General features: G+C 44.0%; 1 protein-coding gene across 11 annotated transcripts in view; it reads right to left on the bottom strand.

The window, feature by feature from the left end:
* The window catches only part of MARCHF7 (membrane associated ring-CH-type finger 7), a 35,423-nt gene extending 20,854 nt beyond the window's left edge, over window positions 1-14,569 (bottom strand). For 3 of the 11 annotated variants that reach the window (XM_034786534.1, XM_034786541.1, XM_034786540.1), the window contains exons 1-2: window positions 13,976-14,000; window positions 7,400-7,568 (exon numbers count right to left, since the gene is read on the bottom strand). In XM_034786534.1, the coding sequence (XP_034642425.1) occupies window positions 7,400-7,558 (159 nt within the window). In that variant the 5' untranslated portion in view covers window positions 7,559-7,568; window positions 13,976-14,000. Of the gene's footprint in view, window positions 1-7,399; window positions 7,569-11,629; window positions 12,282-13,494; window positions 13,648-13,975; window positions 14,063-14,395 lie in introns of those variants that run through there. The other 8 variants (XR_004647756.1, XR_004647757.1, XM_034786538.1 and 5 more) reach the window with 7 other exon arrangements.
* Window positions 14,570-15,475: the final 906 nt, after the last annotated feature.

Genomic DNA, 15,475 nt, shown 5'->3' with positions numbered 1-15,475 from the left:
TCTCCAAGATTGGAGTGAGTGTTTAAGGGTTCTTTAAGTCTTAGTTTATTTTTTCCTAATTTTAAGAAATCCCATTAAAGGTTTTTTTTCTCTGTATAGTAGGAAAGAGACTGGAATTTTAGCGTTTTTTAAAAATCAAATTGTTGCATTACCAAAACCAGAAGTTGCAGTTTCTCTTATGTTCCCACTTAAGTTTTATGTAGTGCTGGTGTAAATGACACACTTCACTTATTTTATGGTGCTGAACAGTCAGTCATACCCTAGAGTTTCAAACAAATACTATGCAGTCCAAAACAAACTGAATGGTGAGTAATTAAAGCAGGAACACTACATAAAAAGGTGGGGGGTTTTAGAATAACTTTTTTAAACAAAGGAAGTGAGGTTTTAGTAGGCCCTAAAAAGCAGCACAAAAATCAAGGGTCTTTGTCAAAAAAAGCAGCTCCCAGAAACTCCCATTTTAATTTAAAAAAAATCTTATTTGTAGGAAAGGAAAGTGATGTTAATTTAAGGTTTCTGCAAGCAAGTTTTGCAAAACTTATGAAAGGTTTGTATAATGGAACCCAAACAAACTTGCGTTTATAATGCTCTTACTTTTAGAACTCGAAATCATGTAAAACTGACACTTACTGTGACGAAGTGGAGTTTTATTCATCCTATGTTGCATGAATGTCTCTCTGTCCTATACCAATACTGTGTGTACCTCTGTTTCCCTGTGTGCTGCGCCAATATTTTGGTGGGGGAAAATGGGTGCAATTTTTGCTGAGGCCTTCAGGGCAGGTGAGACTGCCCAGCTGTGTATGCTATGGCCAGTGCCCTTTGTAACCTCAGACCTAGGAGGGGTGTGTGACCAGGTGATACCTTTTGCCCTGGAAGCAGGACAAAGAGGAGGAGGAGCAATGGGGGTGTTGGAGGTCAGATCACTGGTAGCTTGGTAGTCTGCGTGGGGGGGGGGGTGTAGAGGAGTCTAGGCCGTCTGGCTCAGGACTCAATGACTTTCAGCCAAGTCCATGGTATCTTGATAGCAAGCTCTGTTCTACGCTGTGTTCCTGTCAACTAATAAACCCTTCTGTTCCACATGCTGGCTGACTGCAGGAGTTGGGGTGCAGGGCCCTCTGGCTTCCCCAGGAGCCCTGCCTGGGCGGACTTGCTGCAGGAAGCACACAGGGAGGAAGGGGATGCTGAATGCTCCAAGGTCAGACCCAGGAAGCTTTTTTCCCCAGTGACAATATGCTCAGAGAGGAGGCATGCTACACTAGACTCCTGACTGGCTTTGTATGGAGTAGTTCTAGAGCACTGGCCTGGTGACTCCGTGACACTTACACTACACAGAGAGCATTTACTACTGTCAAATTATTTCTATTCTTCCTCAGACAGTTGGAAGATACAAGTGCATCTTTGTTTGGCTTGACTTTTAGCCTGTTAACCATGTCATGCCTATAGGCCGTTAACATACAATTTAGTTCCAAGTGTAAAATCCATTTGAAATCTTGGGAAAACTAGGGTACCTAGATGGATGCTCTTAAGTTATTGGCTTCTCCCATTAAAATTTACGCTGTACCAACTTTTTCATTTCTGATTTGTTCTGCCTCAGAAAGTTAGTTTTCCTATTATGAAGTAAGCTTTTCAATTATGAATGCTGTTTAGTTTTGAGAAGATTTTGTATGTGGGTGTAATTTTCTTACATTCTATTCCAAGATCATTACCTGGTATCCAATTGTTAAACAAAAAAAAGACACTGCACCCCATTTTAAAGGTAAATATTATGCAGCTGCAGCAGCTCTTAGTGATATTTTGTTTGAGTCAAGTTTCAGACTCAATCTTGAAGTGACAAAAACCTGTCTGTTCTGTTCCTATTTGGCCATATTTATTACTTCTTATTCAGGATGATCTTACTCAGTTTACCTGGTCACATGAAATCTGTACCTGTAGCAACACTGGAATCTGCTCCTAAAATTCCTTAGACAGTTGAGGTCACAAGAGAAGAGACAAATTGTTCTCCGAGATAGTTTGGCTCTATATCTAAGTACCAACACTTTAAGTCTGCAGTAAGTTTCCTTGACAGTGCGAAATTCATACAATGTAGACTTTGCCCCTGGATTCCAGACCTTAGAGTGTTATGATGAGATCAAGAATGGTATTTAACCAGGGAAAGGGCAAAAACTGAATAGGTCATCGCTAAAATTGTTTAATTTGTTTAGAAATAACCTGTCAAAACATATTAAACTTAACATTTTTACAGTACCATATGAATACTGATAAAATGATTCTACATGTAGAGACTTATGCATCATCCCTATTTTAAGGGGAAGTGAGACAAGTGATTGATCCACCGCTATGTAATGAATCAGTGGTGTACAGCTAGCAGCAGAGTTCAGGAGTTCTAGCTTTACTATCAGTGAACATGTTGAAAATGTTCTAACCTATGCCTAAGCCGTCCTCCGCATCCAATATGCCTGGAAAGTTATGTATACAAGACACAGGAATGTAGGCAAGATACATGGCTATATACCTACTGAGCTATACATGATAACTTGAATGATCTAATACTCAGAAAACTAAATCCAATAAATGGCTTATGTAACACAATGCTCCTGGACGGACAGTCAGCAGGGACTGAACGTTTGGATTCTGGAGCCTGAGCCTATGCTAAAAGGCCTGCTTTCTTAGTTTCAATGTTGGAGCAGACTCAGACTTATGTGACCCAGTTACACAAGGAGCAAAGAGCCAAGTGTTGTTGCTTAGGGGTTCAGATCCCAAGTGACCAGAGCAAACTGAACCAGCTAGCCTTGAATAAACATCTGTTCTCTTGTTTACACCTAAAAGTTTAACATGTTAAGGAATTTAATCTCCACCAACTGTGCTACTTTTAACACCATAAATCATGGCCTGCAGGATTTAATTTCTGTTTAATTAAGCATTGCTGCCTCCCCCAAGCAATTGCTTAAAGTTGTTGTGTTTTTAAAAAAAAAAAAAAAAAAAAAAAATTCCAATGCTAACCCTCTACCAGTGATATTTAATACTAATTAGATGTGTTCCTATATAAGCCTATATAGTTTCTGCAAAATGTGTCGGTCACAAATAAGCTACTGCAAATTAGGAAAGAATGTAAAGCCATGAATCCTTCCAGCTCCTTCTTGTATATGTCATCTTTCAAAGCAAAAGAGACTAACTAAAAGTAGCTTCAGAGAGCTTCTATTTATAGAGTCTTAATGCTGCAAAATTACCAAAAAGGTAAGATGAAGCATAACAAACCACACTTTCATCTCCTTCTATAGTTTTCACTGTGTAAGACAATGCCTCCATTTCAATTTAAACCAAAACCTCTTAAGAGCAGTGCTAGGACAGATATATTGCACTACAAACTCTAAGCTTTGGAGACAGTTTAATAGAGATGTGTAGAGGAGGGCTGTAACTTCTGTGGACACTTAAAGGAAAGGTCAGAATTGTCTGAAATGAGTACTTTGAAGACTTCAGGGTGAGGTGGATGCGGAGAGGAAGGTAGAAAATCAAATAAAAAAAAAATCTACATGTTCTTTCTATGGACTGCTCCTGTGGTAAAGGAGGTCTATTTCTTAATCACGTGTTCATAGCCTAGCACAACGAAGACCCAAGCCTTAGGGATTCCAAATGCTACAATATAAAAAATACCTACTGAGGTGTGTGTGTGTGTGTGTGTGTGTATTGCAACCCCGACTACCAAACACACAAGGAAAAAAAAGAGTTAAACCAGGCAACAGAACTACTGTTTCACCCAGAGGCGCACATCTTACCATTACCACAACTAATATATGCCACTGAACACCTACCAAAATCCTAATTCTGCTTACTTTTAAACTTTCTGCACAAGCCCTTTTACCCAATTATTCCTCCCCATCAACAGCAGTTGTGGATGTTTGATGGTGTAGTTGGCTGTGTTTGGAGAGAGGAGTTTGGTAAAGGGTTGTGTGTAGAAGGAGGGGATGATAGGCTGGCATCCCTAGTCAGGGAAGCAGAGCTAGTGTGTCGTATATGGTAGTTTTGGTAATGGTTAGGTGTGTGCGCTTGTGAGTGGAATAGAGGGTATGTACTGTTAGGTAGCTTAACTTTTAACTTCCTTGCTTTTGTGGGTTTGTTTCAAATATTCTGTATGTGCAGTAACCCTATCTATTTCACAAATTTTGTATATTAATTTCCCAGGTTTTTATTGCTTAATTTAGGAGGGGAAGTGGACCTGCTTCTCTGGAAGCAGTGGGAGTGGCAAGTGTTCATCGCTGCACACTTTATCAGCACAGCAACTTTTTCCCCTTCTGTACTTGCGGGGGGGAAATCGAAGTGTAGCTGCTAGTTGAGAAGGTTTTATGTGCATCAGGTTCTTTCAGCAACCCCATCAATCAACATTGTGTGTACAGCACAAGTTCTGTTATAACATGAATGGCTAAATCAAATGACCCTAAATCAGTGTTGTTGTGGTTTTTTTTTTTTTTTTTTTTAATAATATAAACTTATCCTTTGCATCAGATCCACCTGTCTCTCTACATAAAGTTTTTGGTAATGTTTGAGTTAATGAAAAGTGGGACTTTAAGGAAAAGCATTCAGAGCCCCAATTCAGAAATAACTTATTTAAAAATGTATGAAGAAGAACTACACAAAAAATTAAGAGGGCATCAAAAGCAATCCCGTGTAAAATTTCACACCATTTAGCCATCTGGTTTTAGAAAACAGGGATGTACACCTCATTTATCAGATGGATAAATAATAGACATATACTTTCATAGTCAGTCACAGCTACCATTCTCTTTACCAACTGAAGGAAGGTTACATCAGCTGTATACCTCCACATTTCCTTTTCTAGAAAAGGAAAGCGCTGATGTGTTCCCCATTTGAGTTAATCACTGAAACAACTATTAAACAAGACAATGACTATTAAACAGAAGTAAAGCCAAGCAAGTGTCATAAAAAATTCTGCTGATAATAGGGAAAGGACTACTCCTTCCTATGCAAGCCAGGTCATATTCCCAAAAATGCACTTCCACAGAAAGCTGGTCCATGATTACCAGACGAGCCAAGGCGGTGTGGTCCAATATACAGGTCATCAGGTTGGCAGTTAGACTTCGGATTTATTCCCTGTTCTGCCATACCTGATGTTACACACCAAGCAAGTCAGTTTCCACATCCAAAAAGTGTTTCCCCACCTCTGTAATTCACTTTGTGTGAATGAGTTATGAGTACTAAGTATTCACACACATCTTGGTACAGTAACTCCTCATTTAACATTGTCCCACTTAACGTTGGTTCAATGCTACGTCCCTGCTCAATTAGGGAACGCACTTGCTTGTTTAAAGTTGTGCAATGCTCCCTTATAACGTCATTTGGCTGCCTGCCTGTAAGATTCTGTGGAAGAGCAGCGATTTTACAAGGGAGCATTGCACAAGTTCCACTTCGCTGCCTCCTCTCCCTCCCTCCCAGAGCTTCCCCCAGCGCCAATTTGGCAGCGCTTAGGACTTTCTGGGAGGGAGGGGCAGGAGCGAGGAAGCCCCACATCTCCACTCCTCCCCCTCCTTCCCAGAAAATCCTAAGCACCGCTAATCAGCTGTTTGGTGGTGCTTAGGACGTTGGGGGCGTGGTGTGCTCTGGAGAGGAAGTGGAGCGGGGATGGGAAGAGGCGGGCCTGGAGCATTTCTGGCAAAATCCGAGCCTGTTCTCTGGGGAAGCTGCTGCTCCTGCAAAGGTCCTTGCCTGCAGCAGGCTGTACCTGTGTGGGGTGAGCCAGGGGCACTTCCCAACCACAATACTGTGCTGTATAGTAGTATACAGTATAGTGCCTTTTGTCTGCCCCAAAAACACTTCCTTGGAACCTAACCCCCTGCATTTACATTAAATCTTATGGGACAATTGGATTAATTTAACACTGTTTCACTTACAGTTGCATTTTTCAGGAACATAACTATGTTAAGTGAGGAGTTACTGTACATATTTACACTTGCAAGACTTCTTTTCTAAAAGGAATTTAGAGAATCTCTTTTCTATATAGCATAGGAGGAGTTTTATTAAAATCAAAGTGTCAAATCATTAACTGAAGTGTAACATGAAAGAACTCCCTGGCCAATATCTTGCATCTAAGACTTCCCCCAAATCTACTTATATACAGGTTAATCCTTAGTGTGTTCTAGTTTACTAAACAGTCTTGTTCAAGACAGTGGTGCTCTACCTTATTACACAGGAGGGACAAACACCTAAGCACAATTGTGTGGGACAAACACATTCTACATATTTTAATACGACTTAGTCACCTGTACTGATATTTTAAGTTCAGCTTGTTTCATATGTATTTAGATAAAAATAACTTATGTACAGTATTGTCTGTTTACACACTTGTGTAAACTAAAATGAGGTAAACATGACAAGGCTAATGAATCAGCTGTTAGTACACCTCTACCTCGATATAACTCTGTCCTCAGGAGCCAAAAAATCTTACGACGTTATATGTGAAACCACGTTATAGTGAACTTGCTTTGATCCACTGGAGTGTGCAGCCCCGCCTCCCCAGAGCACTGCTTTACTGCGTTATATCCGAATTTGTGTTATATCGGGTCACGTTATATGGAGGTAGTGGTGTATATTGTGTTGAAGCACCCCATTCCAGACACAACTCAGCCTTCACAGAGAATGTTCTAGTTAGCACCCCTTATGCTATTATCTCTAGTTCTGCTAGCATGCTGGAAGAATGACTTGAAGCCTGAAAGCCTTCTCACTCCTTTATATCCTTATTCGTGCCATACAACTTTCAGACACACAGAACAGGAGTACTTGTGGCACCTTAGAGACTAACAAATGTTAACAAATTAACAAACTCCTGTTCTTTTTGCGGATACAGACTAACACGGCTGCTACTCTGAAACTTTCAGACAGAACAAACAGTTAAGCTATACTTGATCTGTTGTATTTATTAATCGTGCTGTCATTTTTAGAGTTGAGACCTTTTACACCATTATCTACAACTAAAATGCTGTGCTCTGGCAATACTGAAACTTACGGTCTCCACTTCCCTGTCAGGCCAGAAGATCCCGATTTTACTTAAACAGACTTCCCTCCAAGATCCTATACTATAATCACCATCCCGATATGCATAACCCTGTGTCTAGGACTCATTTAATGATGTTCCTTATTCAGGCACTGATTTAAAATGCTACATACCAACAGTAGTGGGGAAAGATGGTAAAACGAAGTGACTCTACGCCATTTCATGGCAGTGCAAAGCACTACCACTAGCAAGGCCAAATCTTTGCGTTTATCTTGTTTGTGCGAGAAAACATGTTGAAATTCCTCCTTATATTGCCCTTGAAATTGATCTTAAGAATCCTGCTCAAAAGAGGCAGATATAGAAGGTGTTACTTCTAAAAGCAAATATAAAATGCCTTACCTGACATCCAGAATCCAGTCTCAGTGAAGATTCTCTTGTATGATATGCATCAGTTAAACTGCTTCCTCTGCTTCCAGACAATGTTCTAGCACTTAAAGAGGAGGAACTGGAGGGTTGAACTGATATCCTTCGAGGAATCCTTGAAGGTTTAGACTCCATTCTGAGTGTTCTACATGAGACAAAAGTTATTTTTCCCCCCCACCTTTTTTTTTTTTTCTAGTATAGAATGCAACAGATAGGTATGTTAAGTTTGTCATCAATACTTATTGCGCACATGCTTTATATAGTGATTTTTAAAGCACAGGCCTGGGAACCAGGCGACCTATCTTAATTCTAGAATTGCCATTAACTTGCTATATGACCATAAGGTAAACTGCATCACGTTTTACCTTGGCTTTCCTATTGTAAAATAAGGATAATACTTCACTACCACCTGTTTTATAACTCATTTCATGCTCCTTTGGTAAGAGAGGCCAAATAAGTGTAAAGCATTAGTTACCTACTAATACATACAATCTCCCTCAAACAAAATTAAGTGATTTGTGTTTCTCTGCTAGGTCTTGACTAAAACTAAATTAAACTTTTGGCTTTTCACATTTTTCCACCAAATCTACCCTGGTTTAACATTTCCCCACTTCTTAGAGGTCTTCCCCCTCCCTCAGTCCATCTACCCACACACTTTCCTTTGGCAGGAAGGCAAATAGGCTTGTGTTTGGTGTTTATTTTAAAAAAAAAACCACACGCTTCCTTCCTCTATACTTTGCTGTGTCACCGAGCCATGCATTACACCTACAGCATCAACACTTCTACTTCAGTTGGCTAGACACCTGACTGAAGAGAGTCTAGCCAAGGGATTAAAGGTACTATCTGTGTTCCATCCCACTCCCTGCAGGTCCAGAAAGTGGGTTGAGAAACTCTCAAAGTAATTTACATTGCTACTGCACTGCTGCAGCTCTCTTTCAGTTCTTCTCTTCCTACCTCTATTGTGGATGGTATCCTTGTAGTGCTTTCTAAGCAGCAGCATGAAAGTGGCATGAGCTTTCTTTGTCCTTTGTCAAGGACAGAAACCTGCTACTTAGGTGTGCAGAGAAAGACGACAATAGAGGGGCCTCCTTCTGTACTACCACCTGTACTCACATCAGGGTTAAATTAAGGCAACCTGTGCCTAGAGTACTAATCCACAAGAGGACCCACTATCACCCCTCTCCCAAACAATGACCCTGCCATAATACCACCCTCCTTAAGGTAGCTGCATGCTTCTGAATTCAGATGACTGGTCAGTTCACACCTCTTAGCTATTGTTTCATGCCCTTTGCAGCTTCAGACAGACATTGGGCACAGGCCTGGTCTACACTTAAAATTTACATCAACATAGCTACAGCATTCAGGGGTATGAAAAAGCTGCACCCTTAAGAAATGCAGCTATACCAATAAAACCCCTGGCATAGATGCAGTTAGGTCAATGGAAGAATGCTTCCATTGAGCTTGCTACCTTCACTCGGGAAGGTACCTTTTGTCTACACTACAGACTTTACAGCAGCACTGCTGTAAGGTCTCCCATGTAGCTGCTCTATGCCAGCGAGTGAGAGCTCTCCTGCCAGAATAATTAAGCCACCCCTAACAAACAGCGGTAGCTATGTCGCAGAAGTGTCTCCTGCCAACATAACGCTGTCCACAACCAAGCTTTTGTCTGTTAAACTTTTGTCAGTCAGGAGTGGGGGCTTTCACACCCCTGACGGACAAAAGTTCTAACGTAGATGAAGCCATAGTGTTCCTAAAGGGATGGAAAAAGCTCTTCTACTGCCATAGGCTGTATCTACACTACAGGATTATCCTGGCATAACTATGCTGCTATAGTACCCATAGGGTAGACATAGCTTCAGTTCATATTTTAAAGCTCTTCCTGGCATGCATGACTTGAAACTTATTCTGATTTGATAACATTTTACATCCACCAAGGGAAGAAGTTACAGTATAGTTTGCAGGATTTCCATATATTTGAAACTTTTATTGTGACACAATCTTTGTCAGAATCAGTGGCTCCCTAGAGTGTTCTAGATAAGGGATAGGGAACCTATGGCACGCATGCCAATTTTCAGTGGCATTCACACTGCCCAGGTCCTGGCCACAGGTCTGGGGGGCGCTCTGCATTTTAATTTAATTTTAAAAGAAGATTTTTAAATATTTTAAAAACCTTATTTACTTTACATACAATAGTTTAGTATATATTATAGACTTATAGAAAGAGACCTTCTAAAAACATTAAAATGTATTACCGGCATGCAAAACGTTAAATTAGAGTGAATAAATAAAGACTCGGCACACCACTTCTGAAAGGTTGCCGACCCTGTGCTAGATATTTTGAATGGTAACTTAAGACACTTAGAAAACATTAAACTCCTACATGGAATCATCTCATTTTCCAGTTCTAGCGCTTCAGAGCTTGTCTACACATAGATGCAGGAATAAGGGTGTTAATTTTCATAGAATATCAGGGTTGGAAGGGACCTCAGGAGGTCATCTAGTCCAACCCCCTGCTCAAAGCAGGACCAATCCCCAGATAGATTTTTGCCCCAAATCCCTAAATGGCCCCCTCAAGGATTGAACTCACAGCCCTAGGTTTAGCAGGCCAATGCTCAAACCACTGAGCTATCCTAATTTAAAACAGAATAGCTATTCTAGACTGTCTTCACATGGGAGTTATTCCAGAATAAGTACTGTTTCAAACAGTACTATGTTAAAGCACACTGGGGAACTGTTAGTACATACCAGCAGGGTTCATGTGGACCAGTTAAGTGTGTGACATATTGATGCACTTCAGAAATCACATCCCATAGTGTGCATCACCCCATTGTGTAGATATGCTTTTATTTCAGTCATTTTTTAATTTTTTCTATATAGCTTTTCCCAAATACCTCATGGGTAGATGAGCCCTTGACAGTACAATTTAACTACCTTAAAGGTAAACACATGACTTAAAAGGATTGTTTTAAACCCAACAAAAATTAGTAGCATTAGTACCAGGAATTTGAGCACAATTTTACATAGGGGGGACCCACCGCAAAATTGTGTCCCAGGGGACTTAATCTAAGTGATAAATGTAACTTTAGATATTCAAATTACCATTGCATTACAATGTTACATAATTGTGTTCCACAAACTGTGTGGGGGGGGAAAACATACTGGTTGCCTTACCAGTGCTAAAATTGACAGCTTTGTGTATAATTACTGGGTTTGACCATACTTAGCTTAAATAGGCTTCCTTGATTGACAACATTCCTCTATTCCCCGACACACTCACTAAAGCATTTTACTAGCTACAGCAATACCTGCAAATTACACAAGTACACAGCGTTGTCGGTTTACTTGACAAATTACATTGAAAAGGAAACCTCAACTGCCAACCATTTTGGATTTTTACTCAGAGGGGCACTGGGACCTTACCCAACTCCGATCTCAACTGTGGCAGAAATATGAGTGAACATGGATTCAGCATGGATTCAAAGTAGCATATTTTTGCAGGTTCTAAAATCCATTTAGACACTTAAGGATTAGACAGCTACACTGAAAACATTCAAAGTAGATTTGTGGTACTGAAAAGAGTTTCTATAAAAAAAAATACACTTGTAAAATTTTAATTAAGTGTTCAGCCAATTAATAATTGGGTAGACTATATGTTAAAAGCTAGCAATTGGCTATGCACCAAAATTTAAGTTTTAGCTCTCCAGAACTTTGTTTTAGAAGCCCATAGACTGGGCTCTGAGGAAGTGCTTAGCACTTAATCCCCAGGAAGACTGACTGTTGCCCAAATCAGTTCAAAGTCCACCCCAGACAAAAAGGCATGGAGCATTTGATACTTTTGTCACTACAAGTAAACTCCTAGGCCAAACCACAGCCATGGGGTGAGCCTCATAAGATGCACAGAAGTAGAGACAGTGTTCAGCCAGTTCTGCAGAAGAGTTGCTGCAGATTTTACTGAGAGGGATGTACTATGTACTCGGCACAATCCAAAAAAAAATCACTGCATATTAAAAGGAATGAGAAACTAGATGAACAGTGCAAGAATCTACTACTGAATTGACAGAGTGGTGTGTCCTTATGATGTCCAGTTCTGAAAAATATGGGGTACATCCCTAATTGAATGGACATGAAAATCTTTTCATGGATAACTGTTTTCCTTACTATAATAAGGGTTACTTCTAATACTGAAGGTACTTTAAGATCTCTTACCACTTTCTTATGACAGTCCTAAGTTTGATGAGAGGGGCTGAAGCTTCTCTAAATCCCATTGCCTCCTAAACACTTAGGTGTAGCAAAGGGGTAAAAGATGGCATTGTTTCTCCAACTACAGTACTGGCAAGCCAAGAAGCCACTGTCTTACCCTTCTCACAATCCATCGGTGCCTCTAGGTACAGTAAAAAAGGAGAACCAGGCTTAAGAGTCTACCAGTTCACCACAGAGAAGAGACAGAGATGATAGGGATTAGCATTGACTTGGAGCCTCTCCAGAGTCATCAGCTCCAAGAAAGGAAGGAGAAAACGAACACTTCAGCTTGGTGTTTCAAGAACAATCTTTCTGCTCCACCATAGGGAGAAGTGGGGGTTGGGGGCCAAGAAAAGAAGCAATGCTTATGGGTCCTGCAATTTTAGCTTGGAGGCATGTGATGAGGGGACCACCTCAGATCTCAAGTAATAGAAAATTCAAGTAATTTTTCTGGAACTTGACAGCTAGGAAAAAAACCTCCTAATCCAAGCATACCCAAAAGATTTAAAAACCGAAGACAAAGAAATTTCTAAAGCTACTGGGATTTTGGGAGGACCTTACTAATAACTTTTGAACACTTGGACTTTAGATCAGGAGCTATTTTTAATCAGAAGAGAATCGGGCTGAGGGGGGAGACAATGCATTTACCTGTCTCTTACAGCTGCTAGAGGCCAATTCAACCATTCTGCAGATAGGGAAAGCTTGAGTGATCATCTTAACTTATACCAGTTCTGAAAGGGCCTCAGTGGGCCATTGCAGCACTACACAATAGAAGTGTGTATATGCCCCTTCTGTCATCCCAGAATACTTCATGTGGAGGGGGTGCATAGAGCTAGCATCCCTACACCTCTGCCTGTTAGGAAGGCCTCTGCCTCAGGAGTTGGGGGAGTGGGAGAGACGGTAACAAGAAGTGTCTCTAATGGATGGTTTATGTTCCCTTTCCTCTGGCACATAGGATCATAGTCTATCAGGAGGGGAAGGGACCTCAGGAGGTCATGTAGTCCAACCCCCTGCTCAAAGCAGGACTAATCCCCAGACAGATTTTTGCCCCTATCCATAAATAGCCCCCTCAAGGACTGAACTCTCAACCCTGCGTTTAGTAGGCCAATGCTCAAACTCTGAGCTATCCCTCCCCTCCGCATGACTATTCCTAAAGTTCCCTCCAGTGACTAGTTCTGGCATGGTGGGACCCACAACAAGGCAATGATCAATTACCCTTCAATAGCCATTCCCACCTCCCCAAGTCTCCTGTCTTAGTGGTGGTAATGGGTAGGAGAAGGAATAAGTGAGACTTCTACATAGATACACTATTAACTCTGAGCCCTCCCAGACTACTCAGTCCATCGGGGTCAAGTTTCTTTCCCAGACTCCCTCAGGAAGATGGGGCTACTCCCCCAGCCTGGCAGGAGAGGGAACAGGGCAACTCCCTGGCCCAGCGGAGGGAAAGGGGAGGGGTCATGCCGGGAGCAGGGCGAAGCGGTTCGGAGGGTGGCACGGGCAGGGCTGATCCATACCTGGTGAGCTGGGGACAGAGGTGTTGGAGAGTCAAAGCAGGTGGCGGCGGGGGCTGGTTGTTCGTGCCGCACCTGGCAGGGTGGGCGGGACAGCGGGGGACGGAGAGGCTGAGTCTCTCCGGGTCAGGTAGAGACCCGGCTGCTCTGCGGCCCAGCCCGGCCGGGCCTGCTCCTTAGGCTGTGGCGGCGGGGAAGCTGCTGCCGCCACAGCCTAGAGACAAGATGGATATTGCGGGCCTCGACCTCCGTCAGTGTCGCCCGCCTCGCGGCCAGGCAGGGGGAGCCCCACACCCCGAGCCAGTCCTGTCCCCTACTCACCCGAGCCTGCGTCGCGTCTCCTCTAGTCCCGTCCCAGACACCCCCCGCTGCGGGCGGCCCCGCCGCCTCCGCCTGCAGAACTCACAATGGCGACAACTCCGAGTCGCCAGTCATAGCCCCGCTGCCGCCCCACCCCTCCTCCGGCTCTCGCGAGAACGGGCGGGGGAGGCCGTTTCCTCCGCTGTCTCGCTGCTTGGCCCTGTCCCCTCGCCACATCGGGGAGCCCCGAGCCACTCGGGAGAGGAGCAGAGTCCCCAGCGCCGACCCCCCGTCTCCCGTTACCACGGGGGGGGGGGGGGGGCGGGGCCCCCCGCCCCCCCCCCCCCCCCCCCCTTTCCCGGGGGGGGGGGGGGGGGGCGTGTCCGATCGATCCCCCTCTAGCCCCCGGCGTTATCGCGCCAAGAGATGGAGTCCAAATGCCTCTTCCTCCCACCCCATGGGACGTGTGATGAACGCTCCAAACGAGCGGTCCCAAACTTACTCTGCTGCCTCCTGTCTCCCCCCCGAAGAAGGTATAATCGTGCTGGGGCCCGGCACCACCTGAGTGCTGCTGTCCCTAGGGTTCAAAAGTCATGACTCGAACTCCGCGCTATTATAACAGCCTCAAAAATCACGGAATTAAAAACAACCCCACGCTTTCTCGCCCTGAGTCGGTAGGGGCAAGGCATCGCAAGCCCTTGGAGGGGTGTAATGATTTCAGGTTCAAAATTTAATCTTAAAACCACCCAAATGTGGGCCTCCATGGCCTGCACTGTAGGGAAGTTCACTCACTCTCTGGCCTCTAGGAGAGTTGCCACTCTGCCCTTCTTCATCCCCGCTTACCTCAACCTGCCTCCCTCTTCCTCCTCCTAGCCCGTTCCTGTTTCTCTCCCTGTCCCATCTACTCCCCAGCCCCACTTACACTTCATCTTCATGCTCCTCCACGTTTACTTGCTCCCCATATTTTCCCTTTCCTCTTACCAGCGCCTGCCCCCTCATATTGACTCTGCTTCTTTAGCACATTACATCTCCTCAGTCTCTTCCTGTCCAACAGAGCTGGTCAAATATTTTTGAAATTCAAAACTGACCAAAACAAATTTCACAACGTTTGTTTGGTTTTTCAACAGCCCCACCGTCTAGATTCCTAAACAGAGAGCCCAGAGGGTGGCAGTGTTCCCTATAGGCAGCTTGGCTTCAGGCCCCCAGGGAACAAGAGGCGATGGCAGCACTCGTTTCTACAGGCAGCCTCACTTCATTCCGCAAAGCTGCATGGAAACGGCTGTCGTTTTAACTGAAGGCGGAGACTTTCAGTTTGTACTATTGTCCTACTAAAAGGTAATAGGAGATGGCAGCCATTTTGATTAAGAGCAAAAGTTCACAAGATTTGTCAAATCGGCAGACTGAGAAGCTGTGAAGCATAAAATCATGATGGTCCTTGGGATAATATTGAGAGAGCTGGCAGCTTTGCACTTTCCCCCATTCTTAGAATCACCACACCAAAGAAAACCACTTCCTGGTTTTCGACCAGAACGCCTGGTGGAAAGGGGACCCTGGTGGCTCCGGTCAGCAATGTTGACTGGGCTGTTAAAAGTCCGGTCAGCAGCACAGCAGAGTTAAGGCAGGCTCCCTGCGTGCCGTGGCTCCACGCGGCTCCCAGAAGCAGCGGCACATCCCTCCCCTCCGTCCCCCGGCTCCTAGACTTAGGGAGAGCCAGGAAGGCTCCACGCGCTGCCCTGGCTCCAAGCGTCCCTCCGCAGCTCCGATTGGCCAGGAATTGTGGACAGGGCAGCACGCAGAGCCGCCTGGCTGCGCCGCCGCATAGTAGCCGGAGTGGGGACATGCCGCTGCTTCCAGGAGCTGCTTGAGGTAAGCGCCACCCGGAGCCTGCACCCCCTCCCTCACCCCAACCCCCTGCCCCAGCCCTAATACCCCATCTGCCTTCTGAATTCCTCAGCCCCAGCCTGGAGCTCCCTCCTGCACCCCAAACCCCTCATCCCAATCC

Source organism: Trachemys scripta, chromosome 11 (genome assembly GCF_013100865.1).
Source record: "Trachemys scripta elegans isolate TJP31775 chromosome 11, CAS_Tse_1.0, whole genome shotgun sequence".
NCBI lineage: Eukaryota > Metazoa > Chordata > Testudines > Emydidae > Trachemys > Trachemys scripta.
Note: the sequence above shows the minus strand (reverse complement) of the source record. Positions and strands in the feature narration are given on the sequence as shown.